At 41.5% G+C, this 25,258-nt stretch overlaps 1 protein-coding gene across 4 annotated transcripts; it reads right to left on the reverse strand.

The window, feature by feature from the left end:
* Window positions 1-22,674: 22,674 nt before the first annotated feature.
* Ppp2r3d (protein phosphatase 2 (formerly 2A), regulatory subunit B'', delta) lies at window positions 22,675-25,191 on the reverse strand (the record flags this gene model as incomplete). Of its 4 annotated transcripts, none has more annotated exon segments than NM_011154.2 (1): window positions 22,675-25,191. In NM_011154.2, a coding segment is annotated over 1 exon segment (65 nt), but the record flags the coding sequence as incomplete, so codon positions are not given.
* Between the last annotated feature and the right edge of the window lie 67 nt (window positions 25,192-25,258).

The following is a 25,258-nucleotide window of genomic DNA, read 5'->3' on the forward strand; positions in this document are numbered from 1 at the left end:
TTTATTCTGATTGGTTGGTTCAAATTCCAAGGGTATAGGTGTCTTTGGGATTGGTTAAGGTTCTGGGGAACTTGGGGGACTTTACAGAACTAATGCAGGCTGATTATTCTTGGGTTAGGCTTGGCTCAGGCCTGGTGCTAGGGGCATTTTCTGATTGGCTGCTTGTGATGGTGGTTTTCCTGGTTTTGTTTGGACTTTTCCAGTTCTAGGAAACAGAAACTTAGACCTAGTCTCCCATACTGTCAGTTTGCAGCCTGTCATGGAGTTAGCTTGGCTCTTCATTGCTCTTCATTGGACATCCCAAGCAGGCCACCTGCATCCTGCAGCAGACCACATTTGGAGTATTTTTCACTATGGCTGTTTCTACAGAGTTGGCCAAAACAATAACTGTGCTCATGACTTTCAAGCTCACTACTCCAGGAAGAAGGATGAGAGGGATGCTGGCATCAGGGGCACCTAAGTTGGTCATTCCCATTTGTACCCTAATCCAACTTGTTCTCTGTGGAATCTGGTTGGCAACATCTCCTCCCTTTATTGACAGAGATACAGAATCTGAACATGGAAAGACCATCATTATTTGCAACAAAGGCTCAGTTATTGCTTTCCACGTTGTTCTGGGATCCTTGGCTCTGGGGAGCTTCACTGTGGCTTTCCTGGCTAGGAACCTTCCTGACAGATTCAATGAAGCCAAGTTCCTAACTTTCAGCATGCTGGTGTTCTGCAGTGTCTGGATCACCTTCCTCCCTGTCTACCACAGCACCAGGGGAATGGTCATGGTGGTTGTGGAGGTTTTCTCCATCTTGGCTTCTAGTGCAGGCTTGCTAGGGTGCATCTTTCTCCCAAAGTGTTGTGTTATTTTACTTAAACCAGATTCAAACTTTCTGCAGAAGTACAAAGATAAATTGCCTTCTTGAATCTCTAGTAATTTAAAAATATTAGATGGTACTCAACATATCTCTTTGCTTTGTCTTAACAAAAGTGCCACTAAATCATACAAAAATTTTAAGTAATATACAAAGTTGGTACTTACAATGTATGGCAGCACAGCACTGCCTTATGCAATGCCAACTACTAAATTTTCATGGAAAATGGTCTCATTCATGTGTACATAAACCTAAACATTGAGAATAGGGAATCTTAGTTGATGAATGGCTACCATCACTTTGACCTGTAGGTATGTGTGTAAGCCATGTTCCTAATTAATGTTTAATATAAGGTGACCCTACTGCTCGTGACAGTGCCACCTCTGGGCAAATTGTTCTGGGAGTTATAAGAAAGAGGACTGTAGATAGCATGGACATGAAGCCAGTAATCAGCATTATTCCATGTGCTCTCATTGAATGTCTGCATCCAAGTTCCTGTCTTGATTTCATTCAGTTAACTGTGACCAAGGTACATAGGGATATGGGACTTTTCTCACATGGTTCCTTGGACCATGGTGTTTTGTTACAGCAACAGAATCTAAGACATCAGCTAAATGCTAAACTGCTTTGGTTGGGATTTGGAATATCATAGATTAATGATGCAATTGAAGGCACTGATTTGAAAGAGAAACAAGATTGAATATTAAGAGAGTGTGGAGCATGTTTACAGTGTTGCATATTGTTGATGGCCATCACAGAGGCCTGAGATTTTGTAATAGCTTCATAATGTACTATGAAAATATTCAGAATATCAGGTAACATACTAAGAAGAGTACAATTTGTGGGGTTTAGATCTTGCATACTGTATAATGCTCTTGAAATTTTTGTGAAATCATTACCATTTCATTATGAAATTAATGTGTTTCATTCAGGGGGAAAATGGTAGTGGAAAAAGGTCACACACGAGACCTATACCACAATAAGGTCAGTGAAATCTGTGAATATATAAAGCACTCTAGATGACTGACTTCACAAATGTTATCAAAATAGGAGTAACTAAGGGTTATTTGTTTTACTATTACACACACAAACACACACTTACAAACACATGCACATCATTATTATTATCAGGACCTCTGGAAAAGCAGTCAGTGCTCTTAACTGCTGAGCAATCTTCTGGGCCACCTAAGTTCAGGTTCTTTAACTCAACTTTAACTACAGGAAATTTTTAAATGTGTCAGGTGGCATGATTTGAAAATTATCAAATTACTAAAACCCCAAAGACAAACAGGCAATAGAAAGACATCAACAGACAATTCATAAAGGAACTTAAATAATTTTAATTTTTGAAAGAAAATAGGGAAACGGATGAAAATAATGGAGATTTTAACTATTGAAATCTTTAAAAAGCCCACATACACTAATGTACACACAAGAATCAGAAACTACAAGATCTGAAAGTAGGAACTCATGAAATGGATTCAACAGAACAGGAGAAGAAATAAGTGAAGGACTCTGGGTACCAAATTAGAAGAGGCCTCAACAGAAAAGGTAATGAAAGGCCAGAAAAGATGGAGGAGCCAGACAGGTGAACATTCACCTGAAGCCCACATGGAAAGGCAAATGTAATAGGTGCACTATGAAGAGAGGTTTGGGGACTCATGAAACTGAAAGATCTCAGTGTGCTCCGAGGACAGTGCTGTGGGAAGCCACACCCAGGGCACCACAGTCCAAGTGCTAAAGGCCCATCCCCAGGGCCTTCTCTATAATCAACAGTTCATATCTAGATATTCCAGATAATGTATTAATATAATACTTAATATTTATTTTTTAAATTCCCTTAGTGATAAGATTTTATTGTATGCTTATTTTTTGTTATGAAATGTTAGGAGCCCCTTTAAATTCTATTCAAAGCTAAATCTATCTTTAGTACCATTTGCTGTGTGAACACACCAAGGACAGTTCAGATATGCCAATGTTGTTTGGCTGTTGTCAACAAAGACTATGTTCTCACATCCTTGCTCCATTGAAATGAAAATCCTACAGAGCCAGTGAAAATCCTAGGCTTTCTATAGTACATAAATGATGGCAAAAACAGTATCAAACACACCATGGAAAGAAGTGATAATCAGAAATATACTCCCATCTTAATGTTGAAGTTAATTGTAAAATGCAAATAGACATCTAAAATGACCTGGAATCTGTGAAACCTTCCACTAAGTCCCAAGGTTCCATAGATATGGCAAGAGCACGTGACCTGTGTGCTGTGTTTCCTTCCATATCTTAACAATGGTAGTCTCATGGAAATGCACCCATTCAGAAAGTTGAGGAAATGACCGCAGAGCCAGTTTCAAAGTATATTTTTCTCATTAAGGCTAAACACAGACCACAAAGATACTGCAAAATCTACCACTTTATGACAGAGAAAATACTTTAAAGTCACTTTGACTATCAAATAGCTGGTGACTCTGAGCCATTTCAGTTATCAGGGAGCAAAGTGTCCCTGGGCAGGAAAGCACCTGGTATGTCCCTGACTTACTGCAGGTGCTTTGTCAAGGTTGGCTCCCATTTCCAGAACTTCATCTCTAATGTTACAAACATGGTTTCTGAGTTCCTGCTCTAAGTGTGATGGACAAGTAGGCAAGCCTTCAGCTCTAATCCCTTAGGGAATGGAAAGATGTTTGAGGAGCAAAATCCTATGCTGTAAGTGGATAGAGGGACAATACAGGGCTTGACAACTAAAGGAACTACGGCAAGCCCAGCATAAGAAAGCATTGCCTGAAAACTCCTATGATACATTCTGTGTATTCAAAGTTGTTTCCCTTAGTTTTACTTAACAGTGTTCCTTAACAATAAATTACAGACAGTTCTGTGTGGAAGGAAACTGAAGACATCTTTAATGGGACATAGGAGGCCAGGGTATCCCACTGGCCTAATGCATTCTTGGAGATCTTTTCTCATTTCTTTGTCCTCTTTAAAATAAAAAGGTTTATTGTTTTGTTTTGTTTTTGATTCTCTGTGTATATTGGAGGGAGCAGTATAAGTGCATAGCTGTGGTTCCCTGCTGTGGCCAGAAGAAGGTATCAGATCGTGAGGAGCAGCTATTACAGACAGTTGTAAGCCACCTGATGTAGGTGCTGGGAAGTAAACTCCTTTACGCTAAAAAGGCAAGAGCTCATAACCATGGAGCCTTCTCTCTAGCCTCTCTTTTCTTCTCATCCTTCCTTTCATTTTCTAAAAATGAAGCAGGTAGTGCCTTGTACCAAAGAAACACTGGGAGAGAAGAAGTCTTTTTGGGAAGACTAATAATCATTCATAAAAACAGACTACTAAGGAAAAAATACTGTAGGGCATGGAGAACACACAAGTATTCCCTTCATTTGAAAGGGGTTCTGATAGTATCCGATCTCTATGCATAAGTACAGCTTGGCTTTTAAGTACAAGTCTTATTACAGACCATGAAACGAGAGAAAAGTGGCATACTAAGTAAATATTGCTAAAACTCCAGTAAGACCAACCTCATTCCAGACTCTACTGGAGATCTCTCTGTACCCAGCAGTGCCCTGGATTTGGAGCTCTCTGGAGCAGAGACTGATTCAAGGATTCAAATATGAGTGATTTGCTGAGAAAAGGCTCCCAGACAGAAGAGCAGACACTGAGAAGCAAACTCAGATCCACTGACACCCATCCTGAATCTTGGGGGAGCATAGGAACATGGGATGACCACTGACCTAAGACCCAGAAATTCCACTCCTCAGTTTATAACCCAGATAACTGAAAGAGGGCCCTACGTAGAGCATTTGATGCCTTTGTTCACGGGAACATTCAATAATCAAAAGAGAAGATAGGTAAATGCATGGACAAAATTAAGAATTTTTACTCTTGGAATCTTAAAAAAAAACAAATATGTATACAAAACTAGGAAGCACCATATCTGAAACTCATAACTCATGGAGTGGATTCCATAGAAGACAGCAAGAAGAGATTAGTAAAGGAGGCTGTATTACCAAAGTAGGATAGCCCTCAAACACAAAAGGAATGTGAGATCAGGAAAAAAAGTGTAAGAGCTATGGAAAAGTGTTTCTTTTACTCCATGTGTTTTGAACTTCTTGCCATGCTGTGAGCATAGTGGCAAAGCACTTGGTTCCACAGGTGAAAGTAACCTCTGTCCCAGAAGTTGTTTGCTCAGTCTGGACTGACTGCTCTCCCAAATTTACTCCTCCCATAACCAATGCTTCCCTTCTGACATCTACTGGCCACACAGGGCATGACACATCCCTTCTTTTTTCCTGCTTGCTTGGGGCATGGAGTGGATTGGCATGTACTTATGGGTAGAGGAATATGGACAAAGGCAAGCAGAAATTACCCTCCACTTCTGGTAATGCAACATTACTGTAATCCCACTGGCATTTGTCAATTCAAAATCCCGAATTTAGCATACACTTTAATGAACCTCAACCATGTAGCTAAGCAGTATTCTAGGCTTATTATATTGTCTCTAGGCAAAAAGAGGAATAAAATGTCTCTTGCTCTATGGCACCTTAAAGGATGTAGATGAATGCAAATTTTGTTACCAAAAGGCATGCACAAAAGCAAACACACTGACAAGAGCAGTTCTATGTGAACTGTTGTTGGAATGAAAATGTAAAACTTCTTACAAAAATAAGTTGTGGCCACTGACAGAGCAGTGGCACTCTAACCATCCCAGCAAGCCTCAAGGGGACAGGATTTGGTGGTAGAAAAAATGGAAACACTTATTCCTTACACAGCAAGGCACTGGGAGAAACTCAGCAGGAAAGATTCATCAAGAACCAGTTGTTTCTGAGAATGGCAAAACACAACGAATTTCTAGTGGTCATGTATTTGGAAAGTTATTGTCCTCATTCAATAAATGAGTTTGTTTTTACCAGGAGCCTTCAACTACCTTTTACTTCTTAACTTACCAGGAACACTATGCTCAAAATTATTTTCTCACAGACTGCATTATAATTGGGTTTTTAAAGTACATTTCTACAGTCTTTGTCTAATCCTTCTTTAGATTATATTATATACCATATACTTATTAATAGCAGGTTATACCTGACACTTCATTACTTTCCTGTTCCTTTTTACCTTTTGGTTTCCATTTCCTATCTACCTGTGGTTTGTTCGGATGTTTTATATTTTATTTCACTTTATCTATAATGGTCTTCATTATATAGTTTTATTACTTATTAATATCTCATAGTATGACTTACTTTACCATTTTAAGAGGAACATAAAACCTTAGCTCTCCCAGCCTGGTCTACAGAGTGAGTTCAAGGACAGCCAGGGCTACACAGAGAAACCCTGTCTCAAAAAACAAAAAGACAAAAACCAAAAACCAAACAAACAAAAAAACCCCTTAGCTCTACCAATTGTAATTGTCTTAAATATTATTTTCAAATACACTTTATTTTGCTTTTTTTGCTCTAAATTTTTGCTTTCAAATGTTATCCCCTTTAAACTATCACTTTAAAAAGTGAGAATTTCAGGTGTGATCGTGTGGGCCCAGCACTCAGGAGGCAGAGGCAGGCAGAACTCTGTGAGGATGGCCTAGTCTACATAATGTATTCAAAGACAGCCAAAGATACATAGTGAGACCACAGGATTAAAGGTGTATACTACCATGCCTGGTTAAGATTTCTTTTACCATGGATCCTGCCCCAACAAGGTCAGGTACTGAGGTGGGACAGAGCATCCAAACAAGGCCAAAGACTGATGGTCACTGGCCTTTAATTCTTTCTTACTGTTCTGGAGGTGAGGCTTCTGGAAATTTAACTCTCACTGTTCTGGGGCCTTCTGGCAATTTAATTTTCTCTTGACTATTCTCAGGCAAAAAGGTCATGACTCTTGGTAATTTCAGAGAAAGAGGGAGAGAGAGGGGAGAGGGAGGAAGAAAGAAAGAAAGAAAAGAGAGAGAGAGAGAGAGAGAGAGAGAGAGAGAGAGAGAAAGGAAGGAAGGAAGGAAGGAAGGAAGAAAGGAAGAAAGGAAGAAAGGAAGAAAGGGAAAGAGAGAGAGAGAGAAAAGAAAGGAGAAGAAAAAAGAGAGAAAGAAAGAAGCACACTGCCCGCGCCATCTTTATCGAGATCTCAGCAGAGGGCCCCAAGTTCCCCAGAGGACTCTCCGTACTGCAGGCACCCTAGCACACCAGGGATCTTGAGATCACTGGTGAGTGGACCGCAACATCAGTTCCAAAAAACCTAGAGGGTCTTGCTAGCAGCAACAGGGTCAAAGGATAAAGGCAAGCCCTAGCACACCCAGAATATTGGGATCACTGAGACCAGTCTACCCAGGAGAGCACGAGGGGGGCAAAAGCAACAGAGCTTCTTGGACAGAGTCCCTTCGGGCCTTCATCGTCAGCCGGGACACAGAGCTGTGGCCCAGACCCCTGGACTCCTTCCCTGCCAGAGGAGAGTCGGCCTCCAGGGAGGGCTCTGACCCCAGGAATCAGGGGGTGGATCTGAGCTCCAGACTTCTGTGCACCTTTGCTGCAAGAAGAGAGCTTTCCTGCAGAGAGTGTTCTGACCACTGGGACACAGGAGAGAGTTGGACTCCCAGAGTGCTGACAGAGGCTAACAGAATCATAGGAGGAACAAGCTCCAGCCAGAGACAGCTAGAATCTATAACACCAGAGATTACCAGATGGCGAAAGGCAAATGCAAGAATCTTACTAACCAAAACCAAGAACACTCAGCATCATCAGAACCCAGTATGCCCACCACAGTGAGTCCTGGATACCCTAACACACCCGAAAAGCAAGATGCAGATTTAAAATCATATCTCATGATGGTGGTAGAAGATTTTAAGAAGGGCATTATTAACTCACTTAAAGAAATACAGGAGAACATTGCTAAAAAGGTAGAAGCCCTTAAGGAGGAAGTACAAAATCCCTCAAGGAATTACAGGAAAACACTGCTAAACAGGTAGAAGACCTTAAAGAGGAAACACAAAAATCCCTTAAAGAATTACAGGAAATCACAACCAAACAGGTGATGGAATTGAATAAAACCATCCAAGATCTAAAAATGGAAGTAAAAACAATGAAGAAAACCCAAAAGGAGACAACTCTGGAGATAGAAACCCTAGGAAAGAAATCAGGAAACATAGATGTGAGCATCACCCACAGAATACAAGAGATGGAAGAGAGAATCTGAGGTGCAGAAGATTCCATAGGGAACATGGACAAAACAATCAAAGAAAACGCAAAATGCAAAAAGATCCTAACTCAAAACATCCAGGAAATCCAGGACACAATGAGAAGTCCAAACCTACAGATAATAGGAGTAGATGAGAATGAAGATTTTCAACTTAAAGGGCCAGCAAATATCTTCAAGAAAATTATAGAAGAAAACTTCCCATACCTAAAGAAAGAAATGCCAATGAACATATAAGAAGCCTACAGAACTCCAAATTGACTGGACCAGTAAAAGAAATTCCTCCCGACACACAATAATCGGAACAACAAATGCACTAAATAAAGACAGAATATTAAATGAATTTATGAAATTCTTAGGCAAATGGATGGATCTGGAGGATATCATCCTGAGTGAGGTTACCCAATCACAAAAGAACTAACTTGATATGCACTCACTGATAAGTGGATATTAGCCCAGAAACTTAGAATACCCAAGATACAAATTGTAAAACACAAGAAAATCAAGAAGGAAGACCAACGTGTGAATATTTCATTCCTCCTTAGAATAGGAAACAGAATACTCATGGAAGGAGTTACAGAGACAAAGTTTGAAGCTGGGATGAAAGGAAGGACCATCCAGAGACTGCCCCACCTGGGAACCCATCCCATATTCAGCCACCAAACACGGACAATATTGCATATGCCAGCAAGGTTTTGCTGAAAGAACCCTGATATAGCTGTCTCTTGTGAGGCTATGCCAGTGCCTGGCAAATACAGAAGTGGATGCTCACAGTCATCTATAGGATGGAACACAGGGCTCCAAATGGAGGAGCTAGAGAGAGTACCCAAGGAGCTGAAGGGGTCTGCAACCCTATAGGTGGAACAACAATACAAACTACCCAGTACCACTAGAGTTTGTGTCTCTAGCTGCATATGTAGCAGAAGATGGCCTAGTCGGTCATCACTGGGAAGAGAGGCCCCTTGGTCTTGCAAACTTTATATGCCCCAGTACAGGGGAAAGCCAGGGCTAAGAAGTGGGAGTGAGTGGGTAGAGGAGCAGGGCAGGGGGAGGGTATAGGGGACTTTTGGGATAGCATTTGAAATGTAAATGAAGAAAATATCTAATAAAAAAAAAAGAATTGAAGACCCAGAAATGAACCCACACACCTATGGTCACTTGATCTTTGACAAGGGAGCTAAAACCATCCAGTGGAAAAAAGACAGCATTTTCAACAAATGGTGCTGGCACAAATGGCAATTATCATGTAGAAGAATGCAAATTGATCCATTCTTATCTCCTTGTACTAAGGTCAGGTCTACATGGATCAAGGAACTCCACATAAAACCAGAGACACTGAAACTTATAGAGGAGAAACCGGGGGAAAGCCTCGAAGATATGGGCACAGGGGAGAAATTCCTGAACAGAACAGCAATGGCTTGTGCTGTAAGATCGAGAATTGACAAATGGGACCTCATAAAATTGCAAAGCTTCTGTATGGCAAAAGACACTGTCAATAAGACAAAAAGGCCACCAGCAGATTGGAAAAGGATCTTTACCAATCCTAAATCAGATAGGGGACTAATATCCAATATATAAAGAACTTAAGCAGATGGACTCCAGAAAACCAAATAACCCTATTTAAAAAATGGGGTACAGAGTTAAATAAGGGATTCTCAACTAAGGAATACCGAATGGCTGAGAAACACATGAAAAAATGTTCAACATCCTTAATCATCAGGGAAATGCAAATCAAAACAACCCTGAGATTCCATCTCACAACAGTCAGAATGGCTAAGATCAAAAATTCAGGTGACAGCAGATGCTGGCAAGGATATGAAGAATGAGGGACACTCCTCCATTGTTGATGGGATTGCAAGCTGGTACAAACACTCTGGAAATCAGTCTGGCAGTTCCTCAGAAAATTGGACATAGTACTACTGGAAGATCCAGTAATACCTCTCCTGGGCATATATGCAGATGTCCCAACTGGTATTAAGGACACATGCTCCACTATGTTTATAGCAGCCTTATTTATAATAGCCAGAAGCTGGAAAGAACCCAGATGTCCCTCAGTAGAGGAATGGATACAGAAACTATGGTACATTTACACAATGGAGTACTACTCCGCTATTAAAAACAATGAATTCATGAAATTCTTAGACAAATGGATGCATCTGGAGTGATATCATCCTGAGTGAGGTAACCTAATCCCAAAAGAACACACATGGTATGCACTCACTGATAAGCAGATATAGCCCAGAAACTTAGACTATCCAAGATACAATTTTCAAAACACATGAAACTCAAGAAGAAGGAAGACCAAAGTGTGGATACTTCGCTCCTTCTTAGAATGGGGAACAAAATACTCATGGAAGGAGTTACAGAGACAAAGTTTGGAGCTAACCCAGAAGGAAAGACCATCCAGACACTGCCCCCACCCGGGGATCCATCCCATATACAACCACCAAACCCAGACACTATTGCATATGCCAGAAAGATTTTGCTGACAGAATCCTGACATAGCTCTCTCTTGTGAGGCTATGCCAATGCCTGGAAAATACAGAAGTGGATGCTCACAGTCATCTATTGGATGGAACACAGGTACCCAATGAAGGAGCTAGAGAAAGTACCTAAGGAGCTAAAGGGTCTGCAACCCTATAGGTGGAACTACAATATGAACTAATCAGTACCCCACCGAGCTCGTGTCTCTAATTGCATATGTAGCAGAGGATGGCCTAGTCGGCCATCAATGGAAGGAGAGGCCCTTGGTATTGTGAAGATCATATGCTCCAATACAGGGGAATGCCAGGGCCAGGAAGCGGGAGTGGGTGGGTTGGGGAGCAGGGTGGGGGGAGGGTATAGGGGCCTTTGGGGATAGCATTTCAAATGTAAATAAAGAAAACATCTAATAAAAAAAAAAGAAAAAAATTGGCTCGAAGACTAGTGGAGTCTACTAACATTCTGGTGACATACTGTGAACCACTGCTCTTGAGACTCCATAGTAGAAGTAAGGGGAATCAGGGAATGGAAAAATATCCAAAGGGTAGTTGAACCCAAAGGTTGGTGGTGGACACCAGAGGGAAGGATCACATTGCCAGGAAATATTGGCAGGGTCCTGGAAACAAACCTTCACCAGACTACCTGACTGGGGTCCACACTACTTTCTGAATTGCTCATAACAAGGCACAGTCTAACTGAGCTTAACAGCCTGGCTCTATTCCTCTAAGAAATATGTCAGGTTATACTAAAGTAAATGTAAAGAAAGATACTTCTCCCAGAAGTTGGCATATATGAGGGGCCAAACTTGTGGGAAACTAATTTCACTGATATGTGGTCTGTTAGGTGAGGATAAAAGTCCATGCTTGATTTTAATGATACCTTGTATGGGTGGGTAGAAACTTTATCCACTACTCTGAAAATACTTAATGAGTAGCTTAAAAGCTCTTTCAGGAAGGTATTGGACCAAAGATTTTACCAGTTCCTTTTGAATTGTGTCAAACTATAGCAGAGTATTCATAGCCAAAACTGGTCAATATACACTGAATGATCTATGAATAGATGGAAACTTCATGGTTCATGCAGGCCTAAGAGTTCTAGTCTCATGGGATTAAAGAAGAGTTCATTAATGGAAACACTACAAAACACATAGTAGAGTTCAGGGAGGGTGAATAGGCCTCCTTCTTACTTTGGGCCTACTGTACCCAATCCGGGGTGGGATTTATCCCTATAATATTTGATTGGCAAAAAAACAAAAACAACAAGACCCCCCCCCCAAAAAAAAACAAAAAACAAAACAAACAAACAAAAAAACCAGGCCATGGTGGCACACATCTTTAATCCCAGCACTTGGGAGGCAGAGGCAGGTGGATTTCTGAGTTCAGGGCCAGCCTGGTCTACAAAGTGAGTTCCAGGACAGCCAGGGCTATACAGAGAAACCCTGTCTCCAAAAACCAAAAGCCAAAAAAAAAAAAAAATTGATTGTAATGCCTGCCCCATTGCTTTCCAGGCTCAGAGATCATCATCTAGACAAATTATAACTGTTTTTTCCTTTCCAGGTCCTCCAGTTCTCCATAAAGGCTATTCACCAGACTACTTGAGAAACAGAGTGGACTTATGACTTCCCCACCATCTCCCCAGACATCTTAGGGCCTTGCCATAGTGATATTACATATCTGAAGGTGTTAGACAAAGACAACGCAATCAATTTGGAAAGGCTTTACATTATTTTTCCACTCTTATACCTGAGAGGTTAGATGGCATTTTACCATGGACTCAGCACACCCAGGTCAAGAAGGCAGAAGGCACTCATGTCAATACCAAACAGTCTCTCCTGAAATTATGGACCCATTAAAATTGAGGTTTCAGTGGACCTGATTGATGCCTTTGCATCCCCTACCCATCCCATTTAACCTTAGGTATTTTAGGAATACAGGATCATAGTCCAACCCCCAGCAGCCTCAGGCCTGGAACTGAGAACTCAAAAAGGTAGTTACTAGAGAAGTGAGAGCTAATGGGACTACAGATTAGCAAATCAATGTCCCTGTTGGCCTTAGCAAACAGATGCCTATTTTGTCTGTTTTTTTTTTTTTTTTTTTTTGAGTAAGGGAGTATGTGGGATTTTAGTTTTGAAGAAGGGACAAAAACATTACAATTTGATGTTCTCCCTGTACCTTACTTCCTCTATTGTCAAGTACAAGGGTGTTTTCATTGCAAGTAAATGGGGTTGTAAAACAGAGATTTTGTGAAAACACTTGGCTCAATATATTGAAACAATGTCTCCTCCCAAGGCATGTGCACACTAAAAACTATAATCCAACTTGAATAAAAGGAAAGGTACAGGAGAATGACTTTTGGCCTCTGGGAAACAGGTCCACCTGGGGAATTGGATTGTATGTTACATGAACGGAGCCCAGAAGTAGATTTATACTGGGGAAGAATCTCCCTCATCCAAGAATCCTAGAGCTTTATATCCTAACAAAGATGAGCTACCTGTGCCAGGCCACTAACAAACTCTCCCCGTTCAAAGCACTTGACTTGTAGTGAATCAGAGAGAAATCTCTAGCTTCTGAAGATGTCAAGGGGTATCCCCTGGGTCAAAAGAGAAACTCCAGGAAAGAGCACCTCAGAAACTGCTCAAGATTGGGCAAGTTGGTAAGCAGGTAGGCCATGGAAATTCCCAGTGAAATCATCAGTAGTCACTTCCCTGGACAATCTCTTCTATCCAGGAGAACCCTGGAATCTTCTGTGATGTTTCCAGTGTTGTGGGAACAAGAGCTGCCTGTGTGGTATTCCTTCAGACCCTAATGTGCTCAAAAGCAGGCATATTGTCCATGCTCCTCAGGGTATTTTGGAGAGAGAATAGAATACACACAGAGACCAGACCAAGGCAGAAGGAGGCTGGCCTTCTGTCATGTTGGGGAACGACAAGAAAGAACTGGTCATGGGGAAGGCACAGTGAGTCCTAGGCAATGTTTGTTGAGCTACCTGGAGGATGTGGGCTTGAGCTGGTCCTTCCAGGAATAGAGTTTATGATCTGTATTCTTTAGATTCCTCAATGGTAGAACCAGAGTCAAGAATGTCTGATGATTCGTTTTACAGACAGCCTGGAATTGACAAGACTGCAGTTGTTTTGCTGAGAGATCTTGAGTTCCCCCTGAATGGCAAATTATACAAAGAGCAACCTCTGTGAGAATAACAAAGTGTTGCTCTCAGGACAGAGTGTTGAAGCACTTCATCCTGATATAGTTTCCTTTAAGTTACATGAGCATGTGATGCTAAGAACAGAGAAGTATATTCCCCAGCTCATGAGTCAAGGTCTTAGACACTTTGTTATTGAAAACATATGATGTGGACTGATTCACAGTCTGGGGATACTGTAGTAGTGTATGAGCTCTCATCACACATTTTAAGCAGCCCAGAAAAGAGTTGGCTTGTGGGAGATGCTAGTTGCTGGTGTTTATGGTCAATCTTTTTTGTGCTAATAAGTACAGACTATGTTGTCGGATATGAGCTGACAATGCCCTCTGTCTTTTCTTGCCTGGGGCAGCTTATGCAGTTCAGGGCTTGGGGGATTGCAATAGAGAGTCAGGCATATGTTTAGTGATGGTGGTTGGGAACAGGGACCTAACTGAGGAGATCAGCTTGAAGATAGCTTTCCTGGTTATTCAGGGAATATCGGTGTCTCTAGATTTTCTTCTTCCTTGGGCTTCTGTGTGGGATAAAGCATGGTTCCTCCTTTCCTAGCCCTATTATCTCTACAAGTTTACTAATTTTTATCAACCTACAGGGTCTGTTGGTAAAGCATCACCCAAATCCTCTGCCATCAATGAGCAGGAGAGAGAGAATGAAGATGCTGGGGAAGCTCAAAAGAGATCTCCAGAGCATCACAAATGAGAGAGACGAACTCCAGGAAATCCTGGCCAATTACACTAAGAAGGATTTGAACAAAAGGTAGTCATTATGCCCAGTTCTTTGCTGACTATCTTGGACCCTCCCTGTTTAGCCTAGATTCCCTTATATCACAGGAGGCTACAACTCCAGGCAGTTGGAATATCTAAATTCCTTTGGCTGATAGGAGTTTCAACACAGAACTTGATGTTCAAATAGGAGTGACATAGGTGCCACAGGTACTTTTGATTCCTCCAAAAGTAATTCAGAGCCTGTGGCATGAATCACAGTCAGGGTATAAGTGTAGTAATGTGTAAGCTCTCATCCTACCTTTAAGAAGCTTGCACAGGTGATGGTTTGTGAGAGTTGTTTGGTACCGTGTGTTTATGGCCAATCAGTTTTATAACTGACCTGGAGGTAATTAGGGTCCAATTGGTCCTGTCATCAGCTGGAGGGGCCTGGTCTAACATAACTGCCTCTCAGTATGACGGGATTGGCTACAGTTCATCACTGCTTTTCTCAAATTTTGTTCATTATACTATCATATCAAGCCACATCATTGTATTTATTTAACATTTTGATTGAGATTCAGTGTGTGTGTGTGTGTGTGTGTGTGTGTGTGTGTGTTTGGTTAACATCTGGAAAGTCTCTGTAATGTGTTGGGTCCTTAGCTTTGCCTGACTCAGTTTCCAGGCAATAACCGCGAGGAATCCACGAAGGTTTATTTTGAGCAGCACAGGACTTTTGACCTCTGTGCTCACATTGGATACACATTGGAATCTCCTGTTGTATATTATAAAGGCTTTTCCCTGTAGATATGATTATGTCCTTTGGAAATTTATGCAGCAATAGAACCAAGGATGGACAATTTCTTGTCTAAAAACAGGAGAGTTATAAAGATTTAATGTGGACCCAGGCCTATAGTGCAGGTTCCTAGAAAGTTCTTGGAGAGCTAGTCTAATCTTTTAATCCCCTTCAGGGAATTCAAGCAGGTCACCTCCCTGCCTTTACTTCCTTGGATCTAATGGCCCCAGGCCAAGAGTAATCAGTTTAATAAGCACAAAGTGGAACCAGTAACAAGGAGCTATGCTATGGAATATATGAGTTGCGGTTTTCCATGATTCAATTTGAATTGACATGAAACTTGTATCCTTAGTTCACAGGATTATTTGCTCCTTGGGCCATACCCTCTCACAGGATTAACTTTGAGACATTCATGCTTGAAATGCAACTTGGCCAGGTGATGACTGACCTGAAGAGTATGCTCCATGACCAGGAGTTGACTAAAGAAAATCTATTCTACTGATGAGTGACTAAGAGGGTCATGACCCAAGAACTAGGTATAGGATGTGTCTGCTCATCCTTGTCTTTGAACTAAAGTGAGGGCTGAGGTTCTATACTGTTTGCCTTTAAATTGAAAATGTGCCTTGTTCGAAGTAAGGCTCTAAGATTTTAACATCATGGATTCATTTTGACCAAGTGTGAATAGTCTCTGAGCCCCTCAAGTCATTGTCCTTTCCAACTAAGTATCCTCCAGATAGAAAAGGTTTACACCATAATGGAGATATCAATCAACCTTGAGCCTCTTGGGCTCTGAAAGTAGATTCATAGATGAGGTTTCCATGAGAAATATAGAATGACTGTGTGTTGCTTGGGTCTTTTCTCTCCTAGAGAAGTTTTGCCTTATACCTACAGGTGTTTTTTTGGTTTTTTTGTTTGTTTGTTTATACCATGGGCATATAAGCACACATGGACCCCATGTTCTCTTCTGAGAGATACATGAGTCCCTGTTGGTGTCAGGATTTCCAGAAGTACCTTGAGTCTTCTCTGGATTTGACCTCCCTCTATGTTATGTTTCATGGCCAATCTGGATAGTCCTCTGGATTTGACCTCCCTCTATGTTATGTTTCATGGCCAATCTGGATAGTTGTCTGGGGCTGTCTGGGGATCAGGGCCCATGCTAGGAAAATGGTCTTTGGAGGTGTGGGAGGAAGAAACATCCAGCACAAAGTCAGGATGTTTTGGAAGGAGAAAAGACAGTTGCTAGGGGAGCAGATTGCATTGGAAGAATGCAACAAAGAAACAAATTTACTATGTAAAGAAGGCAATTAGAAGATCAAAGACCTATATACCAAGCAGCAGCAGGTAGGATGAATGACGCATCAGGGGCAGGTTGCCCTAATATCTAAGCATAAACACAGTCAAACCTATGTAACCATCCTGCACCTTATTGAGGCTCTCTCCTATGTCTCATCCGGTTGTACACTTCTGTGATCATTTCCAAGACTTTTTGTGGAGTTATCCTCTTTTGAAGGAACTTGATTTCTGCCATTCCCTCTGCTCCCCCTCCTAGTTGGCCACCTCTAGCTTGCCACTCTAGGCAGAGGAGTTCCTGGACCCCTGATAGCAAACCCTTTCGGCTCTATGGTATGGAGAGGTGCCTCAGGCTGCCACTTCCGGAATTATCTAGGAATCAGGTCCTCTGTTCAGCTCTATGGAAACTCACTCAGAGGGGCTTTGGCCCAGTCCCCTCTTAGGACAGTAGGGCAGGCTCCAATTTTATAGTTTTATAATTAAAGTCTTTAGTAAGACACAGAAAGTTACACAATATACTTATTTTTAAAATAAAAGTTAGACTTTTTTGCCTTTCTTATACTATGTTAACCTCCCAGAAATTCATGGTGTGTCTTACTGGCTTCACCAAGAGGATTCATGGAGTTGCACAGTGCATCCTCATCCTGACATTGTTTTGCTTAGTATATAATGAGCTTGGCTTTGATTCAGTACAGATTCACCTCGTAATTTTTCAGAGTACTGCATTTTAGAAATATTGCATGTAAATTCACTAGCCTCCTTTTGACTGACATTAGGGATGTTTTCATATCACATAAACTGCAATGTGTTGTAAAGTTCCTGGATAATTAACCATTGTTAACTCTTTTTATTGGTGCTACCAGGGTCTTCTGAGAAGTAGCCAAGGTAGGTTTATAGAGCAGAATATATTTCAACTTTGAGCTTGCTGGAAGATGTTCTTGGAACCCTCTTTCTTAGGACCTTGAGTCTGGTGTGGACTAGCTTGTTTGTGCAGACCTTAGTACTTGTAGGATCAGCAAGTACTGCATGGAAAAGTTCCTGACAAGGAAATAAGTACAGGCCAGGGCAGCAAAGGCTGGGTTAATCTAAGAGCCCTTTATACATCTTAGGTCCACTAGTTCCTCAAGTGACAGGATATATGCTGAATCATAGCAGTCTTTTCATAGATCTCTCTCTCTCTCTCTCTCTCTCTCTCTCTCTCTCTCTCTCTCTCTGTGTGTGTGTGTGTGTGTGTGTGTGTGTGTGTGTGTGCATGAGAGAGTGTTTGTCTGTGCTTTTACCCAGGGGTGTTTGAGCATGTGTGTTTTGAATTTGAGTAATGGTAGGTGCTTCTGGAAAGTACCTGTTTATACAAGTGTGTACTCATGTATTCTTTTTGTATGTGTGTGTGCATGTGTGTGTGAAGGGATGCATTTGTGTGTCTCTGTACACATATGTATATAATTGTGGCTATATATATTCATATATTCGCTTGGTCATCAAACATATTAAATGGTAATAGAGTAAACCTTTAAAGAAAAAAGTACTTTGTCATTTCATATTGCATTGGAAAAAACCTCAAACATAATAGCCCATCATCATGCGTGTCCACCTAGCTCACTAGAACAAAAGAAGACAAAAAATGGTGTAAAGTCCAATATTCCAAAGTTTATAGATTGAAAAGTACTTATCTGTATTGATTTCATTTGTAGGAAAACAAAGGATTGTGGTACCTAGAAGCAAGGAGGAGGCTGCTCTGTCAAATCCATGTACCTGAGAGTCAAAAAGGCAGGCTAAGGCTTTGTGTTCCTTCTCTGCACCTGCTGAATAGTGACTGCTCACTGGAAGATCAGAGGACTTGTTGCATCTTCTGAGCATTCTAGTTTGTTTTTCTCCATGCCTGCTACCATTTTATTTCCAACTTTTCCTAAGCTTCACTCAGTTGTCCTTGGCTTGGAGTTTGTCCAGGGTGTTATGATGTGAACGATTGAGTTGCTTGGTGTTGTGACTGTATCAAGCCCATAACTAAGGTGAATTGCAAGAACAGGGCTGCCTCAGGCAGCCCTTTAGGCTCATGACAGTCTAAAGTATGCAAAAACACTGCTTTTTGTCTGCATCCCTCTGTAACTGCTGATATTGAAAATCATTCGCTCTGTGTTAAAATCAGCCTCAAAGAGCTTTGGGAAAAATGTGGATACTTAGACATTGATGGTGGTGTCAAATGGGGTAGCCCTGTGAGATGCCATGTATAAAGTCTTCAGAATGTTGAACTGGAGTGTCCAGGGACCTGGCAATTCCAGAACAAGAAGTACGCGTAAACAGAGAAATTAGGGCACATCATGGTTGTAGGGGTATTTCTCATAGCAGCCCTGAGGTCCATCAGTCAAGGACTGAAAATTACACTGTAGTCCAGCCTCTCCATGGAGTATTGCCTAGTGGGACAATACATGCAAGCATATGGCCGTGAACTAGTCAGACTTATTTTCCTCAAAATATTCCTGACAGAATCTCCTTTCAGGGAAACAAAAAGTTTCCTTGCATCCTGGTTATGGAGATTTACTAATTGCCTAGGCTCCTACCTTGGGTGCAGACTCACATAGGCTATGGTAAATGGGGGGCCTATTGGAAGATGCTGCTCACTTTGGAGACACTGAGGAACAGTGAGCAAGATGCAGGAACAGGCTGTTCTACCTCCATCCAGTGTGGCTTTGCCGGGAATCAAGCCTACTGTGCATAGCCTTGGGAACTTGCTAGCAGCCTTAGCTAACAGGCCAAGGCCCCATATTTCCATCCTCTGTTTATTAGGGGAAAGCCCTTTTTGACTGAGGTATCTATATGCTGTGCCTACTGTGTTCTTATCCCATTCAAGGTTATTTTCTTTTTCTTCTTTTAAAAAAAGATATATATTTTTATGTATATGAGTACACTGTCAATCTCCTCAGAAACACTAGAAGAGGGCATCATATCCTACTAAAGATGGTTGTAAGCCACCAGGTTTTTGCTGGGAATTCAACTCAGGACCTGCTGAAGACCAGACAGTGTTACTAAAGACTGTGCTATATCTCTAGCCCTTTTTTTTTTTCAATTAAACGGTTTTTTATCCTGTGGCTTTATAATATCCTTGGTGATCTCTGTTATTATCATTAGCTGAGAATGTAAACATGTTTCTTTAATGAACTGCACTTGTATGTGTGACTACATGTGCTTATGTTTGTTCAGGAAGTTAGGAATGTATGTGTCTGGGTCTCTCTCTCTCTCTCTCTCTCTCTCTCTCTCTCTCTCATATATATATATATATAATCTGGGTATGTGTGTGTGGTGGGTGTGTGTGTGCATGGCTTGACTAAAAAGATGCAACATTATTTCAAGCAATTTTTTACATCTGAGAAAAACATCCAGGCCCAGGTGCTCCCTGGTCCTGCTCCTATGGGGATACAGGAATGACCTCAGCCGAAAGGTCATACTGGATTGTCATGCTGAGTAAAGCTGGTGTTTGCTGGATAGGTGACATAGCAGGTTCTCACCAGGCCTTTGTCTATTCCTCCCCTAGATCTAAAATACTCTGCAGAAGCTCAAATAGGGCACAGACCAGGTCAAGATCTCCCTCAGACACAACTGTTCACCAGGAGCACTGAGTGTGCAAAGCAAATGAACCACCATTGCATCTAATTCTTACAACCATGGCGATCTTGTGCTGCATTTTCTTCCTTTTTGGTTTGCTATAGGTGACAATGCCTTTAGTTGTCTGGTCCAGCAAGACTGTTAGTTTGGAAGGCTTTAGAGAAGTGTTGAGGGACATCACGATCTGCTGGGCATCCAGGAGGACCTCTGAAAATGCCAATTTTTGTTGGTCCTGTTGGGTCATCAAGAATTATTTCATGTTGATCAGTCAAGTGAATGTCAAAACTTTGAGGTATCATCTGTAACATGTCTCATGCTTAGCCTTGGAAGAACAAATCTATCAGCAAACCCCTTACGTCAATGAGGCATGCTTATATTCATCTTGAAGAGATCATTATAATTAGTGACTGCCTTTGCACTGTTTTAACAAGGCCAGCAACAGGCACTAGGTCTGTGCTGAACTTCTGCAGCAAGAGAATGCTGCTTAGCTTAATTATTGTGTTTGGTTTTTGGTTAGAATTTTGATTGTCCTAGGTATTTTTTTATTGGAATTTTGTTATATATTCATTATCTTTTTGTTACTTTTATTAAGTTGCTCTTTTGCTAAGTCAATATACTGTATACACTGACTCCCCACTTTAAGATGTTATTGAATAAAACTGATGTATTCTTATGAATAAAATCATTATCTGTAATTTTTTCTCATAATGACATTCTGTATTTATGTGTGGTTCACATTCCTGTAACACTAGAAATATGAGGCAGGAATGGGACTCTTCAAAAATCATGTTGTTTAGGATTCATAAGTAGTGCCTAGCCAGCCAGAGCTACAAAGAAAATTGTGCTTTTAATGTGGAGAGTGTGTCAAACTCTATGGATCCCAATGTCACAATGAAAAAAGTATCCATGCTCTATCTTTATAGTCATAGATTTAGCTACAATTTTAATGTATGATTTGTGGATGATCACGTTCAACAAACAAATGAGAAATGGGACATTATTTTTCTAATCCATCCCAGGAATTAAAATATTCATTTTGAGTAATTAAAAATATTCTCTATTATTAATAAACTGGTTTGAATAAAAATGACCCTCAAAGGCTCATATTTTTAAATGTTTAGTATCTACTTCATTGATCTGTTTTAGAAAGGACTAGTAGATATGGCCTTGCTGGAGGAGTTCTGACACTGGAGATTGGCATTGAGGTTTCAAAAGCTTATGCCAGTCCCTGTCTCTGCCTCTATCTTTGTCTTTGCCACTGTCTCTTTGTCTCTGTGTCTCTCACCGTGATTATCTCTCTTTGTCTCTATGTCTCTGTATCAGTCTGGTCTCTCTGTGTATCTGTCTCTGTCTCTTTCCTCTGCCTCCCCCTTGTTGATCAGATACAAGTTCATCTACTTCTTTAGTGCCATGCCCGCCTGCATGCATGTCTGCCTGCCTACTACCATGCTAACAACCTTGACAATCCTGGATCACCGTTTGATATTGTTATCCTGCCCCAATTGAATATTTTCTTTATACATTATCCTGGTTAAGATGTGTCCTCACAGCAATAAAACAGAGAATAAGAAAGCAAAAGAAACTCTTAATCAATTGAAGGATCAGCTAAAGGATGGGAAAGAATCAAGTATACATATATCAGAGAGTTCATTTCTAGGCTATTGGATGGTGTTAAACACTAAACACCAGGAAACCTGCTCTGTTAAATATTTAAACATTTAAACTTTAAACATTTCAAAATATTCTATGGCTGTACATGGTAGTGAACACCTTTAATTCCAGAACTCAGAAGGCAGAGGCAAGAAGAACTGCATGAGCCTCTGGAGAGCCTGGTCTATGTACTAGATCCTGGGACTGCCTGGGGTATGTAGAGTCCCTGTCTCAAACACACTCTCTTCTAATGTTCTATGGAACTGAAGAGAATCTTTAAAAGAAGTGAAAGAAATGGATCATAGATATGTTTTAAATGTTTAATATACTTAGTCATCAGAAAAATGCAAATTAAAATAATTTTAACATTCTATCTTACCCCAGTCAGAATGGTTATTATCAATAGAATAAATGACCACAACTGTTGGCATGAGTGTGTGGTAAAGAACATGTACATTCATTATGGAATCAGGAGAACTGTTCTGGAAAACATTGTTAGAAATACATCTTCCATATGATCCAGCTTTACTATTTCTGACAGTTTGAATGAGGACCCTTATAGGCTCATAGATTTGAATATTTGGTCAACAAGATGTAGCACTATTTGATGAAATTCAGATGTGTGGCTTTGTTGTGGGGGTGGGCTTTAACGTTTCAAAACGAATACAGGGCCAGTATTCCTGTTTCCTGCAGATCCAGATCCAGAACTCTCAGCTACCTCTCCAGTACCATGTCTGCCTGTGCGCTGCCATAATTCTGCCAAGACCAAACTGTACTAAACTTCTGAAATGATTAGCAGGCCCTCATTTAAATGATTTCTTTAAAAGGACCTATGTCTGTTTCTAGCAATAGAACACTGCCTCGGACACTATTCCGGGGATATACCCAATGGACGTTATCGTAGGACAGAGACAAAGGTTTGTTCATGTTTCTTGCTACTTTATTCAAAACAGGAAATCCAAACAACCCAGATGTAATGTAATTGATGAAAGGATAATGAATATATGGTTCATATACACAATGGAAATGAGCTGTGCAAAAAAATCAAATTTACAGATTAATGGACAGAGACATAATTATTCTGAGTGATATATCCCAGACCCAGAAAGACAAATACCACGTGTTGTGTCTTATGTGGATGGTAACACTGAATCTTCATAGATGTGTATTTAAATTAGAGTATCCATAGAAGGTAATGCACTAATGTTGGGTTCTAGAATATTTCAATAAAATGATAGAACACATATTTTGTGAAAGAGAAAAATGAAAAGAGTAGGTCAGAAAAAGTTAAAGTCCTGAGAGATTGCAGAGGAGTATAGTGGTACTTTTAGGAGTTGTGGCCTTGTTGGGAACAGTGTGGCAGTGTGGAGGGTTTCTCTGTGTAGCCCTGGCTGTCCTGGAACTCACTCTGTAGACCAGGCTGGCCTCGAACTCAGAAATCCGCCTGCCTCTGCCTCCCAAGTGCTGGGATCAAAGGCGTGCGCCACCACTGCCTGGCATAGTTGTACTTTCTAAATAAAATGAATGTAGCTTTCCAAACATAATTACTTTTTTAGTTTTTAAAAGATTTATTATATATACAGCATTCTGCCTGTGTGCATGCCTGCAGGTCAGAAGAGGGCACCAGATCTCACTGTAGATGATTGTGAGGCACCATGTGGTTCCTGGGAATTGAACTCAGGACCTTGGGAACAATTGCCAGTACTCTTAACCACAGGACCATTACTCCAGGACTATTACTGCTGTTCTAATCTCCTTGGTGTCCCTGGTTTATTTTCTCATGAATGTTATCTTGGCATGATAAGTTTGATCTTACACTGCACTCAGAAGGGACACACATCTGCAATGACATGTTCATTTTGGGTGTCAATTACTGAAAATTATATTTGGTAATCAAAGATTTGTTTCTGTTTGTATTTAGCCTGGAACTATGTATACAAACTAGGATGTTCTACTCCGATATCTACCTGCTTCTGCCCTCCTACCTGAGCTTTTAACAAACAGTGGGCCACCACCAAGACAGGCCCTTTCTTCTTCGTGTCCTGCAACCACAAACAACCAAGTGCTCGCTAGGGCATTTTATAAACTATGCCATTAGCTTGGATGACTCATGACATCTGACATGAATTTTAGGTGGATATTTCGAGGCATTGTTCCGTTGGATTAGATGGAAGACGCTGGACCGAGTTGTCAAATGGCGTTCAGTGCCCCGGGTCGCCAACCATTTTCATGAGACTGAGAGTCCTACCTATGGATTTTTGCTGGATTGAGGGATGCGCACGAATCTTACAGGAAATCAAGTGTCCATTTCCTTTAAAAGTGAGACTGGGTTTCTGTTGAGAAAGGAGCCTTGTGGTGTGGGCGACTCAGTCCTCCTCCCACTCATGGACACAAAGCCCCCACAGCTACCGTGGGAGAGGACGGCTCAGATGCGCTGACTTCTTTCTTCCGCAAGGTGGCACCGCACACCTGACCTCTGTGTCCTCATTGCATCAGGACAAACACGTGACCGCCTTTGGTCAGAAGGGGTCGCGATGATACCGCTCATCTATTTGTGACCACTGAACCCTACTAAGTGTCGACCATTCTTCTGGAAAACACACTGCTGTGGTCAGAATGGAGAAAGGTGATGTTTTAAGTTCTGTCATTCGTAGGAATTAAAAGTTGACAATGGGCCATGTTCTATCGTACAATGCTCTATTTACATACGCAGCAAACATGTGGATACTTACACACACAACATACATGTACACATGTACCACTAACCTAACTCAACCCTACCTGACCCCGACCCTGTTATGTTCATGCCATTTATGCATACTAATGAGTATGCTAATGAGGGGCAGGGTGTGCATGTAAATGGACCTGCACATACTAATGAGCTTTATGCTACTGAGGTGGCCTTCCTGCAGAGAAAACCTAAAGCATAACAGGTGGGCGGGGCTATGCTAATAAGAAGCTGGACCATAGAGAACAGCTTCATGCTAATGAGTGGGCGGGGCATGTATGTCAATGAGAACAAGAGGAAAAGTGTGGGAAATGGGAGTCTCACACTGGAAGTGGGGTGTGTGTCCTAAACAGGAAGTGGGCGTGTCATTCTCCTGAGGGATCGCGGGAGGTTGGCCTGACTGCCCACCGCCCACCGTGTTGCCCACCCCTGAGAGCCTGACTGTGCACCCCAGGGTGAAAAAACAAATCAAACTTTTTATTAAAAAAAAAACAAACCCACAAACGTCATGTGTGAGGCACCCTGCACACAGCAGGGCTGCAGGCCACGGGGAGGAGGTCACACCCCGAGCCCCCGATGTCACCCCTGCCTTGGGAGGGATCACTGGGAGGCACAAGTGCGCAGTTCCTGGGCGCACAGTAGGGCGTCACAGAGGCTCCAGGTCGTCGCAGTCCTCGTCAGCAAGGCCGTAGAGATCTATGGGGTCGGACCTGGGGTGGGCAGGGCCATAGTCAGAGTGGGCAGGGCCTGTGATGGTGGGTGCAGCACGTAAGAGTGG

Source organism: Mus musculus, chromosome 9, assembly GCF_000001635.26.
Source record: "Mus musculus strain C57BL/6J chromosome 9, GRCm38.p6 C57BL/6J".
In the NCBI taxonomy this organism is placed as follows: Eukaryota; Metazoa; Chordata; class Mammalia; order Rodentia; family Muridae; genus Mus; species Mus musculus.